This window comes from Artemia sp. Qi Xiang Cuo, chromosome 8, assembly GCF_049724085.1.
Source record: "Artemia sp. Qi Xiang Cuo chromosome 8, ASM4972408v1, whole genome shotgun sequence".
NCBI lineage: Eukaryota > Metazoa > Arthropoda > Branchiopoda > Anostraca > Artemiidae > Artemia > Artemia sp. Qi Xiang Cuo.
The window spans coordinates 74963403-74982944 of NC_142801.1; the positions used below are offsets into that span (position 1 = coordinate 74963403).

A 19542-nucleotide genomic window follows, 5' to 3' on the forward strand; every position below is an offset into this window, starting at 1 on the left:
ACAAGAGATATTTAGATAAGAGATAAGAGATATTTATTTAAAAAAAATCGCTATCACAAGCACACAACGGACCGAATTCCGACTTTGGAGTGGACAATATAAATGGTTACACAAACAATGCAAAGAACAACAACAAAATAAATGAAAACCAAAATTAACAATCATTTAAAATTCAATAATTAAAAATGTAAAAAGTCAGTTAAAAATTAAAAAGATAAAAGTGGTCAAACTAAACTTAGAGCAAGACATAAATGCATTAAAAACTGGTAGAAACTGGTCAAACTAAACTTAGAGTGAGACATAAATGCATTTAAATTAAAAGAGATACTAAGAAAATGTCAATAATTCAACTACAGTAAATCATTAAAAGAGTTAAAAACAATAAAAACTGGTCAAGAAAGGGGGGGGGGGGCAAGCAAATGAGTGCAAGACCCTGGGCAGTACCATCAGCTAATAAACAAAAAAGAGGGGAAAAAAAGAAACTATTAAGACATTGTATTCAATTTTTCTGTAATGAAGGGGATAAAAGTTCTTTCGTATCTGGAAGTAACGCAGCGAATGGGGGACAAAGCAGGGATGGGCTCAGAAACAGCTCGAGGTGGCCCTAATCTGGATGGAGAGTGACGTTTGGGGGAAGTACATGCCGTCCGAGGGTTTGTTATGGCATTTTTTGCAAAACGGAGGCACAACGAAACCCTCCTTTGCTCCAGGGTTTTCAGACTAGATTTTCTTAGGAGCAGAGAGTATGGCACCTTGCCTTCTTTGAAAATTATTCGCAAGGCCCTTTTTTGAATTGATTCAATTTTTTCCGATTCTTCGCGAGAGATACCAGGGTGCCAAACTGGACAAGCATATTCTAGATGCAGGTGGACAAAAGATGTGTAAATCCTTAAGGAGTGGGACGCTGAATTTATTTAGGAGCTTAAGGAGGGCGATATACATATAAGCTCTATGGATGATGTCTTTAATGTGGATATCCCACTTTAAATTTAAAGAAATTGTGATGCCAAGTAGTTTAATTGAGGACACAGGAATTTCAGGAGAGATATGATTAAGAAAAAAGGGTGAGGATTTGAGGAAACAAATGGGCATAATCATGGACTTAGAGGGGTTTACTGTCATGTCCAAGTCTGAGGCTTCATCTCCAATTTCGCTGAGGATACTCATAGGGTCACTTATTGAATTCCTGAAGCAAGTTTCAACAACCGTTAGGTCACCAACAGATTTCCATTGGTCAGGAAATTCCTTCGTGGGGCTGTTAATTATGACTGAAAAAAGGAGGGGACCTAGGAGAGTACCTTGGGGTATGCCATTGTGGACAGGGAGAGGATTAGAATAATTATTTTGGTATTTGACAACTTGTGATCTATTTGTTAAGAAGGAGGCAACTAATTTCACCAGTAAGGGATCAATATTGAACTCGTTGACAAGTTTCTCAATTAAAATATTGTGGTTAACAAGGTCGAATGCTTTCTCAAGGTCGATGGAAATTAAATTTAGCCAGGAATTAGGCTTTTCAAGGATTTTCCCGATGTGATCAATGGGAAGTAGAGGTGGATTTTAGGTACCCAAGTTGTTTCAAGTCAGTAAGAGGTAGGATTTTTTTCTTTAGCCAATATGCAAGTAATCCCTCTTTAGATTCCGCTAAAATAGAAATATAAATTATGGGTCGGACGCCGTTAAAACCAGTCCCTCAGTTTTGCTTTCTCAAAGTGGTTATAAAAACCTATTTCCGCATTGTTGGAATTTGCCCAGACTCGGTCATTTTGTTAAACAGAAAAGAGAGAGGCTTAGACAAGAAATCACCGAAGGCACTAATAAGAGGAAAGGGGATATCCAAAGGACAAATACTTGTCTTTCTTAGTTTTTGAATTCTTCTTTCTATCTCAGACGGAGAAACAGTGGGTAAAGAAGGGGAAAGGGCTCCTGATGGTAATTGGCCGGACAGTGGTGGAAGACTCTGAACAATGGAAGCAAGGAATTTATTGAGATTATTGGTAGTAACATCAGGGGACTCGGGTAGATTGAAGTTAAGCTGTTCAAGCCTCCTGCCACACAGCTTTTTAACCTCAGAATACCAGTTTTTTGGTTTATTAGCAAACAATACTTCGACCTTATTTTTGTAATACGATCGTGCCAATTTGCGAATTTCTCTTTTAATTGATTTTCTTAGTTTATTGGCTTCATCTGGTTTACCATTTTTGAAAAGCTTCAATTTGGTTGTAATTAGTGTTTTCATAGTTTGGTTAATAAAGGGTTTATCACTGGAGCAATTTATAAATTTTTTCTTGGGGAAGTAGATTTGATATTTGTCAATTAGTTTTTAGCGGAACAAAGCCTTTTTCTCATCCCAATTTTTTAAACTCTTAACATCGGACCAATATTCAGCATTCAGTCACATACCAAAAGAAAGAAGACCAGGATTTTGAAGAGGGCGATAACTGCCATAACTTATTGAAAAAGAATGATTAAAATTTGAGGAGGGGGATAAAAGAATCGAAAGATGATAACTCCCACCTAATGGAGGCAGAGCTGAGGGATGTTTGTAAAAATTATACTTATTAGTTAAAATAACATCAAGAGAGGTATTTCCCCGAGTCGTTGGTATTTTAACAAATTGCTTTACTTTAATTGATGTGCAAAAATAAACCAATTTTATGTAGGTGGGATCACCAAATAAAAAAAAGGCTAGCCATGGGGTAATTAGAAATAACAAAATCAGCACTTGTCTGCAATTGCTGGATGAATTTACGTTTTGACTCGATATTTTGATTTAGGGAGTAATAGAAAACGGCTATTGCAATAATAGGAAATTGACGAGGGAGAACTTTTGGTCTAATACTCAGCCAGAGGATTTTATCGTACTCGGATAAACTAGGGACTCGAATAAACTTTGGGTAAAGGTTACTCTTAGTAAAGAACAAAACACCGTCACCTTTTTTTCCAAGTGGGTGGTCTAAAGGACGGAGTTTAATAAACTCTGAATAATTTGTCAGGCGCAGAGACCCTGGGTCGTGGGACTGTACTTCCGTAATATCTATAATATCAATTAGATTTGATTCTGAAAGCACCTGGAGTTCAGTAAGCTTTTCAAAATTAAGACTTTCGGCATTAGTAACTAAAAATTTGGGAAAAACAAACCGATTGGGGAATTTCAACAGGGATACTTGGTGTGCTTGAGAATTCCCTGGACGGGGTTTCAATTTAATATTATGATGCTGCGGAGAAGTAGGGTAAGAGAAGGATTTACCTTGGGGATTTGGAGGTGGAGGGAAGGGCGAGGATACAGACGAAGCATGATGAGGAAGGTGCGACTTGTTTTCAGTTGTCGGGAAGTGCGAACAATTAGGATTTAATACAAGACAATTATTAAATGCGAAAGGTCTCAGACCTGAGTCACCCTGGTAGGGTGGGCACGAGGGATTAAACGCATGGGTCGGAGGCGGGAAAATATGGGAGGGGAATAAGACGGTTGTATTTTCAGGGGGTTCAACTTGGGAGGGGTTAACTAGAGTGTTAAGAGGGAAGGGATTTTGCTGGGAATATAGAGTTTTTTTTCTGGGTGGTAAAGGTGGAAGTTTTTTGAGTGAGCAGGGTGGATTTGGGATAAAAAAGGAAGAGTATGCGCTGGTGAGCTAATTTTACTAATTGAATGAAGGGGGCTCCTCTTTTGGGCTGATTGAGAACTTGTAACTATTTTACTATTAAAAATTTTACTGCGCCTGGCTATAGCACGATAATTCCTGTTTTTCAAATGTAATAACCTGCACTTAGTTTCAAAACAAAGGCCACTTTGAAATTTATGACAGGGTTTGGAATGGGAAAGGGAGCAATAATTGTCGTTACAGTGACCAGTAGTTAAAGAAGACATACAACGGTCAACAAAGTTACAATCAGTCTTTTTTTTACACCTGTTGGCCAAGTAAAATTAGCAGGCAACAAAATTCTTCCCTAATTTGTCTTCGGGAACCAATTTATCAATAATGTTCAAGTTGCCGCTGACCCCTGGAACTGCAATATTGGCTGAGTTCACACTTAAATTGTCACTGACCTCTGGATCTGGAATATTGATTGAGTTCTCATTTAAGTTGTCACTGACCTCTGAAACTAGGTGACCGATTAAAATCATATTTGAGTTGACACTTCCTTCATTAATATTCATGTGTTGGGAGTTGTTGCTTGTGAATTGAATTAAAGTTGGTTTCAAATTGGCGTTTTTTTTTTTTTTTTATTTGTATTCACAGACTTAAGTGTGTTCTTAATTATATATCCCCTAAGATCAATGAAGGTAGAAATTTCGTTGGTTATGAACTCGAGTTTTTTTTTCAGCACTAAAAGGGAGGGGAGGGAAGGGTCACATAGTTTGAAGTTATGCCCTGGGGGCATATAAGGTTTTTATAGTAGGCGTTGTCGTAGAAACTTCAAAAAAGGCTTATTCGATTGGAAATTCAAAGGGCTACTGCTCCTTCTAATAGCCGAAATTTTTTGGAGGGCAACTAGCCCCCCCCCCCCACGCCAATCATTCCCCAAGACACATGCAATCAAAATTTTAGATAACCATTTTATTCAGCATAGTTGATCTTCTGATAGTAATTATGTTTTTGAGGAGGACACTCCCCCACAGCCCTCAAGGCAAGGGTATTTATTTATAGCCTTGAGGCATATAAGGTTTTTTATAGAAGGCGGTGTCGTAGAAACCTCAAAAAAGGCTCATTCGATAGGAAATTCAAAGGGCTAGTGCTCTTTTTAATAGTTGAAAGTTATTGGAGGGCAGCTAACCCCCATCTCACGTCTACCTTGTCTCCAAACACATTCACTAAAAATTTTGAGACAGTAATTTTATTAAACGTAGTGTTAAGTTCTTGAAACTTTATTTGTGGGATTGACAAATCCCCCACATTGGTCAAGGCACGGATTGTAAATGAAGGTTACTTGAGTCCTTTACGGTATTTCCAATGGAGGGGATGGTGGTATAAAGTTAAGAGAGGGCTAATTTGATTGGAAATTGAAATTTCTTGTTCAGTTTTTAAGAGTCAAAAGAGATTGGGGGGGAACTAGCCCCCCCCCCACCACCACGCCCGAAACGCATCAGATAAAAATTTTGAGATAGACATTTTGTTAAAATAGTTCAAAGTTCTGATAACAAAAAAACTCCGGTGTCGACACAGCCCACCAGGGCCTAGGGGTAGGCGTTGTAATTTATGCCCTGGGGGCATATAAACAATCAAACAATCATAAACAATCAGTGTAAACAAACATACCATAGATATTAATGTAAATTAACAAATAAATTTTAGTTTTTTAAATGAATCTTCTTATGTGACTAAGTTTTAGACAATAGAAAACTAAAGGTCATAAAGGCAATAAGGTTTCGATGTTTTATTGTTTTTTAGTTGTGCACTAAGATTAGTGAAAACAAGGCCACCAACGGGAATGTTGTGCAGAGCCAGCCCCGTCCGCCCATCCTTTAGGATTAAACCCGACCCCCTAATATCCTCCCATTCGTAGCTCAAATGTAAGGATAGCCTTATATAGTGCTTGTTAATTGTTATCTCTTTTGTAAACTGATTTTAGTTTTTTTAATTAATTTTTTTCTGTTACTAAGTTTTAGACAATAGAAAACAAAAGGTCAAAAAGACCATATGTTTTATTGGGTCTTTTTCTAAAAGCTCCTCATTTTGTTGTATACAGCCAGCCCTGCCCGTCCATCCCTTAGCATTAAACCCGACCCCCTGATATCCTCCCATTTCCAGTGCAAATGGGAGGATAGGTCTGTCCAACCCCGTAATATCCTCGCATTTGCAGCACAAATGGAAGGATAGCTTTATATACTGCTTGTGAATGGTTATCTCTTGTGCAAAGTTATTTTAGTTTTTTAGATTAAGATTCTTATGTTACTAAGTTTTAGACAATAGAAAACTAAAGGTCATAAGGGCAATGAGGTTTCGACGTTTTATTGTTTTTTAGTTGTACACTAACATTAGGGAAAACAGAGCCAGCAAAGACAAGGTTGTGAATAGCCAGTTCTATCTACCCAGACCTTACCATTAAGTCTAACCCCCTCCTCCCATTTGTAGCGCCAATGAGAGGACAGCGCTATAGACTGCAACTATTATGTAGTTTTCTCTAGATAGTAAAATAAATTTCTATGCTCATAAATGGATTACACTGATTCCATATAAAAGGATTTCCTCACTGCCATAAAGGCAATAAGGTTTCGATGTTTTATTGTTTTTTTAGTTGTGCAATAAGATAAGTGAAAACAGGACCACCAGGTAGAAGGCTTTGCACAGCCAGTCCCTTCCGCCCACCCCTTTGCACAAAACCCGACCCCCTCCCCCCAATTGTTGCGTAAATGGGAGGATAGCTCTATCTAGCGTTTGCTAATAGTTGTCTATTTCTTATAGTTAATTTAGTTTATTCAAATCTATTTTTTTCTGTCACCAAGTTTTAGACAATAGAAAACCAAAGGTCGAAAGGACCATAAGGCCTTAATTTTTTATTGGTTATTTTTGCAAAAACTCCTCATTTTGTTGTGCACAGTCGGCCCCGCTCGCCCACCCCTTAGCATTAAACCTGACCCCCTAATATCCTCCAATTTGCCGCGCAAATGGGAGGATAGGTTTATATACTGCAGCGATTATATAATTATTTCTAGATTCTAAAAGAACTTTTTTCTATTTGTAGATTTTGCCTCCATATAAAAGGATTTCCTTATTGCCATAAAGGCAATAAGGTTTCGATGTTGTATTGTTTTTAGTTTTGCAATAAGATCAGTAAAAACAGGGCCACCAACTGTTCTTTCTGCATCAACAAATGGAATAACCTAGCTACTGTTTTTAGAAGCTATTATTTCGATCCGTTCATTGTTGCGTGAAAAAATTAGGTTTGATTTTTCAGAGGCATGTAATTAAGCTGTCTATAGCAAAGGCCATAAGGCTTCAATGCTTTATTATTATTAATTAAAAAAAAAACCTTACATAAAAATAAGTTTTCTAAGAAGAGTAAAGAGCCATATTCAACTCAGGACCAGCAGAAATTAATTCCTATTATAGTTAAAACTCAAAAAGACCAGAAATTACTGTTAAAGAATAAACAAAACCCCGAACGAACAGAAATTAAAATTAACTATCTTACAAACATAAAGATAACCGGTGCAAACATAAATAAATGAATAAATCTTATTTAGCTTCAATATTTTTTATTATTCCCCCCCCCCCCAGAGCTGCTTTATATGCAAGGGTTAAAAATACCATTTTGTTAAAAATAGTTGAAAGGTTAAGTAACAAAACTCTGGCGTTGACCAAACCCCCCAGGGCCCGGAGGCAGGAAGGGATACTCGTATAAACTTCAGAGAGGGCTCATTTGATTGGAAATTGGAAGTTCTAGTCCAGCTGTTAAGAGTCAAAATTGATCGAAGGGCAAATAACCCCTCCACGCCCTTTTTCCCAACCCCTTCCTTTGAACTAATTCTGTTTATACCTGAAGCCCCAATGAGAGTTAGAATGTTTTGGTATTAACACACACCTATCAGGCATCTGCTCTCCTCCTTAACAAGGATATAAACAAAGAGTGTGAGTTAGTGGCGGATCCAGGGGAGGGGTGAGGGGGCGCCCCCCTAATGTAATCTAAACTAATATAATTTACTTTATTGACGCAAGATTATGTTAATTAAATTTTGTATTTTTCAATCCATTCATTATTGTCAATCACTGTTCACAATTTATGCAAGCTGTCTATTGTTCATATATAAGGTTTTTATCAAAGAGGTAATCGTATAGACTTAAAAAAAGCCTCATTCGATTTCAACTGAAAGATCTAGATCTGCTTTTTTTTAAAGTAAATAGTAATCGTAGAGTAAGCGACCCCCCCCCCCCCCCATGCTATAAAAACAAGAGGTATATGGTTAAAGACAGCGAAAAAAAATTAATTAAAAAAACTTTTCGAAAAATAAGTTTTTCACAGAAAGGTAAAGGTCGTTTTAAACTGGTGCTCAACACATACGAATACCTGTCCCAATTCGAACGCAAAATGACCAGAAGTTACTATTAATGATTAAATGAAACCCAAAACGAACAGAAATTAAATAAACAATCATATCAAAAAACATACAACAAGTAATAATATAAATGAATAAATAGATCTTAAAGCGAGTAATGCTTAGATTGAATATGAAAATAAAGCTTAAAACGAAAAAAATAGTTTGCTATTAAAGTATAAATGAAACTTAAAACGAACAGAAATTAAATAAACAATCAATGCGAACAAACTTACAGTATATATTGATGTAAATGAATAAATAAATCTTAAAACAAGTGAAACTTAAATTGAATATGCAAATCAAGTTTGAATCGAATAAAATTAACTACAAACAAGAGTTTGGGTATCGCCTCACTGCAGAAGCCTAAAACCTACTGCGTCATTGGCGCTTTACTGAAAACGAATTATATTACAATTGTTTTCTTTTGTACTTAATATTGAAGATAAATATTAAAATTACAGTAAAATTTTGAACTGCTGAGCTTTCAGTAATTAATATCATTATACATAAAATATTCAGTTTAATTTATTAGTTCTTTCCAAGATTGGAAAAGACAAATATAGTTTCACTATAAACAAAATTTGGCTACTGTCCCCTTCTTTAACTATAAAAACCTAAAACCTTCTGCGTCATTGGCGCTTCACTGAAAACGAATTATATTGCAAATATTTTCTTTTCCGGCTCTTCCAGCATTGAAAATGAAAATAAAAATTACAGTGAAAAAAAAAATTCGTTTCTGTTCGTTTTGGGTTTCATTTATTCTTTAATAGTAATTTCTGGTCGTTTTGAGTTTGAATTTTAACAGGTATTTGTATCTGCTGAGCTTAAATTTAAAATTTCCTTTACTTTTCTTTGAAAAACTTATTTTTTGGAAATTTTTTTTTAATTAATAACGATAAATGGTGTACCGGCTTTCCTCCAATGTCAACCACAGTTGCTAGGTGGTGCGCATTTGCGCCATTTGGGTGCTTTTTTGAGTTGACTGCGCATTGAATTTTTCAAATTGGCGCGTTGCGCCGATTTCGCGCATGTCAAAAATTTCCGACGCAAAGTGGGCGCATTTTGCCTTCACAATAACAATGACAAAACTCAAGATTTTAAAGTCTAGTGTTTACTGACAACTTCAACTGACAGATTCAGGAATCTCTCCATAAAGACAGGTCGAATTTTCAGAACCCCGTAGGGATTCTCATATCGCATTCCAGGCTCTATGACGACCTAAATTTTAAATCATCAAAGCGTGCATTTTTCTTAGCTTGAAGAACGAAATGGGAAAGTGATCAAATTTCGATAAAAAAAAAAATACAGAAAAGAGTGGGAAAAGCTGGCCTTTGTTCGACATAGCTCAAGGAGCTCTTTCTGTCGTAAGCTTACCCACCAGCAACCCCATTCGTCGAGAGAGTGTTTTCTGTTATGAATCTTGTCAAGTACAAAATTCAAAACAGGATGCACCTTAAAATGATTAACTCTAATGTAACCATCCGACTTAGACCACATTGCCAGGGAAAGTTCAGCAGGGATTTTGATCCTACACCCGCTATGCTGAATAGATTTACCATTGACATGTATGACATCAAAAAACCATCCAATTGCAATGAAAATGAAGATGAAATTCTTGAGTAATTTTTGGGCTATACAGAAGCAGGGTTTGCTGTTTAACTTTGAAATCTGATCTTGAATACTAGTCGAAGATAATTGCAATATATGATTAAAAAATGTACAAAGCTAATTCGAAGTTCATTAAAAGGAAAACACAAATAAAATAACAATCGGAACTGTTGAAGGACCTTGCCAAGTACAGCATTATCTCATATGCATGTCTTTGGCTTCTGTTCCATGACAAAATCTCAGAACATTGTCTTTAGCCAGCAATTTTATAGATAGTTGCATTAATAACGGCACGTCTAATTTCTTGTCTTTGACTTGGTCGTTGTCGTCGTTCTAATTTATATTTTGAAAGCTACGAAACATTTTGTTTTCATAACTTAATTTGAGAATTACATCTTTTTGAAGCTTAGAATAGCAATGTCATAAAAACATTGTATAAAGAAGTAAACTTTGATATCACTTGCCTAAATGGCATTTTGGAGAGATGTAACCTTCAAGGAACATGCTTCTCTTTATTTCTACATTAGAAAATCCTATCTATTAGTTATCTTTGTCAAATGCGCCTTTAACTTCCACGTTTTTGTATAACTCATCTATATTGCAAGACCGGTATATTGAGTACGTATTTCTTTTTTTAGTTCTTTAATCACAATTTCTTTTGTTGATAGGGAGTCATTTAGCATTTAAGCCAGAAAATAATGTAAAATACCACCTTAGATATTGGCAAGTATTATATTTTTTTTTGTTATACCTTCTTTAATTCCCTTTTTTATTTAATTCTCTGACATACCAGGGCACTAAAGAAAATATATTTCTTGTAAAGTCAAAGACTGAGAACAGAAAATTTTGACCACAAAAGCGCATGTAATCAGTCAAAAATGCTTTACTATTTCAGATTTCGGAATATGGAGCCGAAATCTGTCAATGAAGACTGAATCATACCAAATTTGAATTCTAGTATTCTGAAAAGCAAAATTTACACTATCTCGTAACATTGTCTCTGAATTTGATTTTTTTTCTTTTTTTTGCACTTATCCCTGCAAGATATAATTTACCCTGAATTTCGAACTCCACCCAAAAAATATGTTGCTAAAATGCGCGGATGGCGCATTTTCGCTTCCCTTGGTGCGCTATCTAAAGTCAGGCACTTCGCATCACTGTGTCAATATTACACGAGGAAAGATTTAAAATCCGCATGCGTTGGTTACCCAGAAATCTAATTTGTCCTAAGGTCACCAGACAAGAGAGCACGGATAATCAACAGTCATCACCAGAAATCTAAACAATATACACAAACCTCGTAATTAAGGTAGTGCCTAATCTCAGACAGACTCCCAATCTTGGAGGGAGTATACCCAATGGATAATGTCTAAAAATTTCTATTTTATAGAATGTAAAAATAATATCCAACCATACTTAGTTATTGCCAAAATTGTCCAACTAGTTAGCTATCTGAAAAATCCTTGTAGGCTAAGCAAGTAAGAAATTATCCAACCAGGAAAATAATTAAAATTTAAAAGAAAATAGTTTTATCTTGCTAGCCAAATACAATAAAGCATAAGAGCTGGTACATATCTACCAAATCATATTATTGACTTACACATAAAGTGAATAGCCTATACCACTTGATGCCTTTTTTTATGCTGATTACAAACATAGGCTAATAATCATTTCTATCAGAAATGAATTTTAGCCCCCCCCCCCTATATATGTCAATTCAGGGTATATATTTCTGCATTAGGGGAGGTAGGGGCAAATTTTGTTTCTGATGTAAATAGGAGGTAAGTTTAAACTTTACCCCCACCCCCCCTAATGTAGAAATATATAGCCTACCCTGAATTGGCATATATACGGGGGGGGGGCTGAAATTCATTTCCGATAGAAATGATTATTATATTTGTAATCAGCATAAAAAAAGGCATCAAGTGGTATATTCACTTTATGTGTAAGTCAATAATATGATTTGGTAGATATTTACCTAAGAGCCAACTTAGTATCTCTAACTAGGTGGATAATACTTTAACTTAATGCTTTTGATATAGGCCTATATCTAACTAGACAGATAAGTAAATTCTTCATGCAAACTAGGCTAGTGATAATATCCAACTAGTCAGACAATTTTTTCTCTTAGACATAGCATGAACATCTAACTTGGTGGATATATCAGAAGATCTAAGACTCAACATTATCTACGTAGTTAGATATTCTTGCTGTGCCTAAGAGAAACAATTTATCTGGCTAGTTGGATATTATCCCAAAACTGTATAATGGAATTTACTTATCCTCTTAGTTGGATGTATATCAGGAACGTTAAGACTTGGTATTATCCACCTAGTTAGATGTTCATGCTGTGCCTAAGAGAAATGAATTATCTGGCTAGTTGGATATTAACCCAAAACTGCTTAGACAATTTTGTTATCTGCCTATTTGGATATATATCTGAAACACTAAGCTATGTTATTATCCAACTAGGTAGATATTCTGTATATTGCATAGACAGTCAAATATTCAGCTAGGTAGGTAAAGGAGAAAGAGTCTTAAAAATGTTATTATCCATCTAGCATGATATTTTATCTTAATACTAAGTGTAGTTAGATATTATTTTTACATTCTATAGAATGTAATTTTTTAAAGAATATCCATTGGGAACCTTCCCGATCTTGAACATTAGGCCTATGTATATAGGTTTAAATAGTTGCAATTGGCTTAATTTAAAAATGTTGCAATTAAGTAAAGAATTAGGGCTGTTAAAAAGAAGAATTTGAAGAAACAATTCTTACATCATAATATGCAGAACAATTGTAATTTACATATTTGACGGCATTTCCACTCCACTTTACCCTCATCCTCATGTGCAAAAATATAGCCCAAAGAATATATTTCAGACAGTGCCTAATCTAAGACAGACTCCCAATCTTGAACATTATGTATATAGGTTTAAATAGTGGTAATTGGCTGATATTTAGGACTAGTTATTGGTGGTAGCTAAGTAAAGAATTAGGGATTTTAAAAAGGAAAATTTTCAGAAACAATTCTTACATCATAATATGCAGAATAATTGTAATTTACACATTTGACTGCTGTTCCACTCAGTGGCATCATTTCATTCTGAACTAAGGGGGGGGGGGGGGGGTAAACAACCTCTATGGGCCCTTTTAATTGGTAAGCCCACAGTTGTTGAAGAGCAATATTTCTTCATAGTGGTCAGCACAGGTCTCACCCAAAATTGACTAATTATAGTAAAAAGCAATTTGAAAGTGTTTAATGAATGCATGGAGAACTTAAGTTAGAAAAAAATTCCCAGTGTTATTGTAACAGTGAGAACCAAGAAGGTCTCATTTATCTAAAAGTATTTTTCTAACCATATGTTTCATATTCTTTAATTTTATACAATAATTTTATATATTTAAATATATTTTCTAACCATAGCATTGAAGTCAAACAATTTCAAAAGAGCCTTTTCACTAAATATTAACATCAGATCTCCAAGCCTTTCATCACCCACTGTTGATCTGAAATAGGTTCTAATCAGGCTTAGCATAGAAAAGGATCTCTCATTACTAGCCATTGTGATAGACAGAGTAATGAAGATTTGCACAATTTTAAAAACATTGGAATAAGCTGTTCACATTGCTTTCCAACAATCACAAAGTCCAAAGAAATCTTTTGAAGTATTAACTAATGAGTGTACATCTTCTCACAAGATCCATTTGCAAGGCCATCAAAGTTGTGTTAATTTAAGCTTTTTTGTAATGCAATGCTACACTAGCTAGTCAGCTAGTATTGGTAAAGTGCAGGGAGCATTCACAAAGTGACTTTCAAACTTGGAGCACAATCTGTCTGTTGCAAGAAAATGATTCCTTCTGAAAGCATTTTTGGTCAATTCTTTCACTTTAGCAAAATTGCTTTATCCCTAAGTCAGCATGGTTATAAAATCACTTAAGCAGCAAGCTACTTGCTGTGCACACTTTGGTCTTTTACATGAAGATTCAAAATTCTGAGAATTTTGCAAAAGGTCTTCAGTGAGACTGCACTCACAAGAAAATTCTTTTGCTTTATGAAAGGTTTCATCAAAACCATCATCAGTTTGCTTGTCTATAATTTTATTTTGCATGCCTACAATAAGACCAGTAGCTACTAGAGAAAACTAGGTCTAACTTCTGCAGCTGCTCAGACAGAGTTCATGGCAAAATTTTGTTTTCCTGCTAAATTGAGTATAAATATAAATTCAAATGTCTGATGTATGGTTATGAGTACATGAGTCTGAGCTGCAGATTTCCCATTACTAGATGTTCTGGTAATTAATAAAATAGCCAAAATTTGGTTGTATCTATTCAGTACTTTGTTCACCAATCTATTCCAGTATGCCCATCTTGTAGTAGAGGATTTCTCCAGCTGAACACCAGTTATGACCAAGGCTTTCTGAACATTAACAAACAGTTGGTAGAGTGTACTACTATTCACAATTAAACAATACTGCTCTTGAAGACTGGAGAAAAAAGAAGCCATTCATCTAGATTCTATTCAGATCTGAATGGAATCACCCAACACAAGGTTGAGTCTCTGAGGATGGCAGTTAATGTAAATTGCATGCAGTGCAGTTGATATAATACAGGCTTGCCCACCTGAAGATTGGTTGCTTATGACACTGCCCTGGAATTTTCAAAGAAAAATGTAAAAAACAAAAAATTCTCACTCCCTCTGGATGTTCAGCAGTAAATTGTCCTCCTCCATCATAAATTTTCTTGAACTGACATCAATTGATTGGTCTGAGTTTTCTTTTAATGCTCAGGTTCTTTTTTGTATAGCTTTATTTGTTAAATTTGTCATGTTTTCCCACTTTTTTTATAAGTTGGTTCAATCTAAGCCCCCCCCCCCTGCTGATAAAGCCTTTCGTTTGTGAAGTCAAAATATTTGGTCAAGAAAAATGTAAAAAACAACAAATTCTCACTCCCTCTGGATGTTCAGCAGTAAATTGTCCTCCTCCATCATAAATTTTCTTGAACTGACATCAATTGATTGGTCTGAGTTTTCTTTTAATGCTCAGGTTGTTTTTTGTATAGCTTTATTTGTTAAATTTGTCAAGTTTTCCCACTTTTTTATAAGTTGGTTCAATCTAAGCCCCCCCCCCTGCTGATAAAGCCTTTCGTTTGTGAAGTCGAAATATTTGGTCTTTGATTGTCAGTACAATTTCTTTTTAACTGTCTTATTAACAAATCTTTTCCTATTTCATATTCTCGTTTTGTTATGATATTTGGTGTGTGAGATTAAGTATCGTTCTTCAAGATCCTTATAGATTCTTTGAATTGTTCTTTTATATAATATATTTATCTTGTCTTTCTGATCTTTCCTGAAATCTAAAAAAAAAATACTGGTCAGAAATTCCCACTTAGATTTTTTCAAAATTAAAGGAGCTAAATTTCAATACAATTCAAGAAACGAAATTCATGAAATAATCATTTAGAATGAAATCAAATTTCAAATTTAACATGTTGACTGGAAGAAGAAAAAGCACAAGGAACTTTCAAAATCCCATGTGGTCTGGCTTCTATTAATAAGAATAATATGTCTATGGCTACTAGGAACACAAAACATCTGCTGTTGTACAAAATAGAGTTTTATTTACCCAGTCCAGAAACAGAGAAGACCTGTGTCACACACAATTCAGAACAGATTCACTAACAGTCCCAAAGAAATATAGAGTACATAATATGTATATATGGAGGGGATCACTGCTCCATTGTAATTATAATTTATAATTTTATTACGGATCCTGGGTCAATTACTTTGTTGTAATGAAAGTTGGTCATCGTGGCTGTAACAACAGTGGAATAAGAATCTGTCGCGATATATGAAAAAGGAATATTAAACAACTGTGTTTGGGAATGAAGTCCAAATGGTTGTGAAGTACAGCTATATTAGAAACGGATTTGTTTTAATTGAGATCACTTTTTTACACAATTTTTTTCACACTTCAAATCGACAGAGATTGTGACAATTGATTTGGGGCCCCTTCTGAAATCAGAGTGGGGCTATAGCCCCAGCCACCCCCCTAAGTGACGCCTCTGGTTCCACTCTACTTTATCCCATCCTGATATGCAAATATATAGCCCAAATAATATATTTCCCATGTGATTTTTAGTTTTTTGGTTTTGTCACAGTTAGTCCAGTTTACAAGTAGGCTACTTGGGCTGAAATAAGAGTGAAGCATAGTAGAATCTATGGGAAACGTATGATTTGGGTTATAAGTTTGCATATTAAGAATGGTTAGGGGATAAAGTAGGCTATAGCCTAGTAGAGAACAGCTGAAATGTGTTAACTAGGCTATAATTTTTCTGCATAGGCTATTATGAAGTAAGAATTGTTTTTTTAACGTGTATCCTTCTCAACAGCCCCAATTCTAGACTTAAACCTTGCTGGCTGACTACTATCTTAAGAAACTTCAAGTTTTTCTATATTTGAATTTAGACCAAATTTACCCTAGCCAAACTAAATAAAATTATTCTGTTTTTCAATACTTCTTATATTAAATCTGTCCAAGATTCAAGATTTCTATGACTAAGATTTGTCATTGTAACTTCAAGATTACATGTCTAAGATTGGACCATATTTTACAAGATTATGCCCAAACAGTATTTTTATGATATATCCCCTACCTAATATTCTTCTAATATGTTTCTCTGATGCTCAATCTTAATGAAATATACCAAAGTAAGATAAAATATAATACTTTAGAAACGAATTTGGGCTATATATTTGCACATTAGGGGGGGGTAAAATATAGTGGGTCTGTGTGCCTAATGTATTAGGTACAGTTATTCATTGTATTATGTAGTAAGAATTGTTTTCTAACATCATATTGTCCAAATACTTTACCCCCCCCCCCTAATGTGCAAATATATAGTCCTAATTATATATTTTCTATCTATTCTGTCACTTCTCTTTGCCTTGTCTCATGCTAAGCTGAAAGAAACTAAGAAAAAAAAACTGGTTTTATAATGCATCAAGGAATGAACAACTTGAGCAGTAGGGGGTTTATGATACAAGTACTGCTCAAACTTTATATATATGGCTGGGATTAGGCTTCACTGTTGTCTATCAGTATATTTGAAATTGTGAATATTGTATATGGTTAAAATATCCAAGATAATTGATTAGGGTATTTAAAAAGAAGATTTTGACATGTCCCATTGTAAAATAATCTACTTTCTTGGGGTAGATAATTTCGGAGATCACACTGCCTTTCCATGACAATAAATAAAAGTTCAAATAGGGACAAAATCCTTTTAATAGACAGTAATGATGGTAACAGTGATCGAAATTCACAGAAATACCAGATATTTTGGTCACATATGCAGTGACCATCAACAGTTTTACTACTGATGATGGTCACCACATATGTGACCAAAATATCTGGGATTTTTGTGAATTTCGATCACTGTTATCATCATCACTGTCTATTAAAAGGATTTTATCCCTATTTGAACTTCATTTACTTTCTTGGGGGTATGATACTGATTTTATAATAATTTAACTGCTGAAGAGGTGATTAGCTGTCTAACTAGGCTACTTGGTTAAAGAGTTATTTCTTGGAAAAATCTTCCTGTGTGGTCTGGGACAAATGCAAGGAAGATATGAAAAAATAGACAGATTGTTTTTTTTTTGTATTTTCTATGTGTATGGTAAAGGTATTTAAATGTTGACAAGACCTGTTTTGGGAAATATAGTTGGTAGAAGACATTTTTGTAAAGCCTTGTTGTTAGAGCAGATGTTTGGTAGAAGTTGATGTCCGGCCTTGTGGAATGACCCATTGGAATTTTCTGTTTCTCAAAGAAGTGTTTGAAATCTTCAAAAATAGAAAAATCAGGAAGGTTAATTTTGCACCCTTGGCTAAAAATAACTCTAATGTTTTCATTGCTAATTTTTCATCAAAATTCTGTTGTATATTTTTGAAAATCCATGCATCTCCCAAAACTTTTCACAATTAAAAATGGAAGCTGATTGTTGTTGTTTGGTGGAGAGGGAGGGTCAATACAATTGTTTAGGTGCCTTGTTCACTTTTATGGTTTTTATACTGTAAATCATTTCAATTACAACTACAGATTGAACTCTGTCATAGATGCTTTTGTATCTTTAGCAGAAAAAACGGGATAGGATCCATAACTGAGTAAGATAGTAGCTTTGAAAGCTCTGCAAAAGAGCTGTAGTACATTTTTAAATTAAACATTTTCTATTTTTAATTATGTTAAAAGTCTATGTTAGATACTATTGATGTCAATAATGGTTAAAATTATATGCAAGGAAATAGAGTAACAACACACTTTGACTTATAGAAGTGAGAGGATTGTCAAAGATAAATATTGTAGCTTTTAAACAATCTTAACCAACTCTTTGAATTGGGAAAATATGAATCGTATCTGCAGTGCCTTCAAAACTGTTCTTGATTGTCTTGGTTAGGATACTTAAGTAAAATATTTTGTCATCTAAATTCTGTAAGTAGTAGTTATTTATATATATATATATATATATATATATATATATATATATATATATATATATATATATATATATATATATATATATATATATATATATATATATATATGTATATATGCATTTAAAAATTAGGTCTTTTTTGGTCAGCAGCAGCTGCATGGCCTCTAGAACTGGGAGGCTATGTAAGCTCACTTTTGATAGTTCTAAATCATTGGTGTTCTGAATGATTTTGGCCTTAACTGGGCCAATATTGTTGTGTTACAGCACAAAGGGGCTGAAAATCTGTCATTTGTTGTGGCAGAATCTCTTGCTACGTAAAAATAGGAAACTGGGGCTTTGAATGTTGATGAACTTAGGTCTTTCCCTAAGATCTGTGACCATCCTTCTTTGGAAAAAAAAACAACTACATTTCTGTTTTGTTTTAGATAGGAGTTTGAAACCTCTGCTGTAGCGTTCTCAAATATGTTGAATTTGATGATAGAATTATTGTCAAGATTGAGCTTCTATTTGGAATTGTTTTCCCCCAAGTTTCTAAAATTCTACAAATTGTCTTATGCTAATAATTTTAATGAGTAAATTTAAAATTGAGGAAAAAAAGAAAAATTGCTGGAAAAAAATGATAAAAGAAAAAGAGAGAAAAAATTCAAAGGAGTAGGTAAAACCACATAAAAAGAAAGGATAAAAAAGTAAATCATATAATGGGAAGGGGTATAGAAATGGTAAACACAATGACTCCTATAAGTGTTAGTTAAGATATTATATTTTATATTAAATTTTTCAGGTTGTCAAATATTCATATAAGTCTGAGTGACCTTGATCAGATAGTCCAACATGTATAGAAAGTCGACAAGCATGAAAACACTGTCTGATCTGAAAACTGATGTGTTTAAACTTAGGAATGAAAATGCATGGAGAAAAATTCTGTCTACAGTTGAACAAAGGACGGCTCAAGAGAATTCCTCCGCAGGTATTGCTTTTCTTGCTGGGCTGTATCTAGTATGATTTTCAGGGGGAGGGGGATTGGATGTCAAAAATATTTTTTTCCAGGGGGGGGGGGTACAAAAAAACTTAAAAACGCATCAAAAATTCGTTTATATTCATTTTTGCTACGTTTTAACGAGTTGAATAAGCATTTCGCGGTGGAAAGGGTTCAAAACCTCTACCCCCCCCCCCTTTATAGGAATATTCTGGCATATGTCTAAGGCACGTTAAGAAGAAACTCAAATTCTGTTATGACATTTTTTCTATCAATTCTCACTTACATTAAGGACTTATAACCCCCCAAAATAGGCCCCTCTAACAGTAATAAACTGCTCGTTGTTTGACCGTTTTGTTGTTTCTTTTTCTTTGAACTTTACAGTTTTATGTTTCTAGTGGGTAATAAAACGATTATTAGT

The 19542-nt window shown here is 34.6% G+C and overlaps 1 protein-coding gene across 3 annotated transcripts in view; it reads left to right on the forward strand.

Annotated features, from left to right (window-relative positions):
• Nucleotides 1–9594: 9594 nt before the first annotated feature.
• Nucleotides 9595–19542, forward strand: part of Ttc7 (tetratricopeptide repeat domain 7) — a 322742-nt gene continuing 312794 nt past the window's right edge. The window contains exons 1-2 of one of the 3 annotated variants that reach the window (XM_089093750.1): nt 9595–9660; nt 18927–19112. In XM_089093750.1, the coding sequence (XP_088949876.1) occupies nt 18977–19112 (136 nt within the window). In that variant the 5' untranslated portion in view covers nt 9595–9660; nt 18927–18976. Of the gene's footprint in view, nt 9661–10833; nt 10959–15980; nt 16004–18926; nt 19113–19542 lie in introns of those variants that run through there. The other 2 variants (XM_089093749.1, XM_089093751.1) reach the window with 2 other exon arrangements.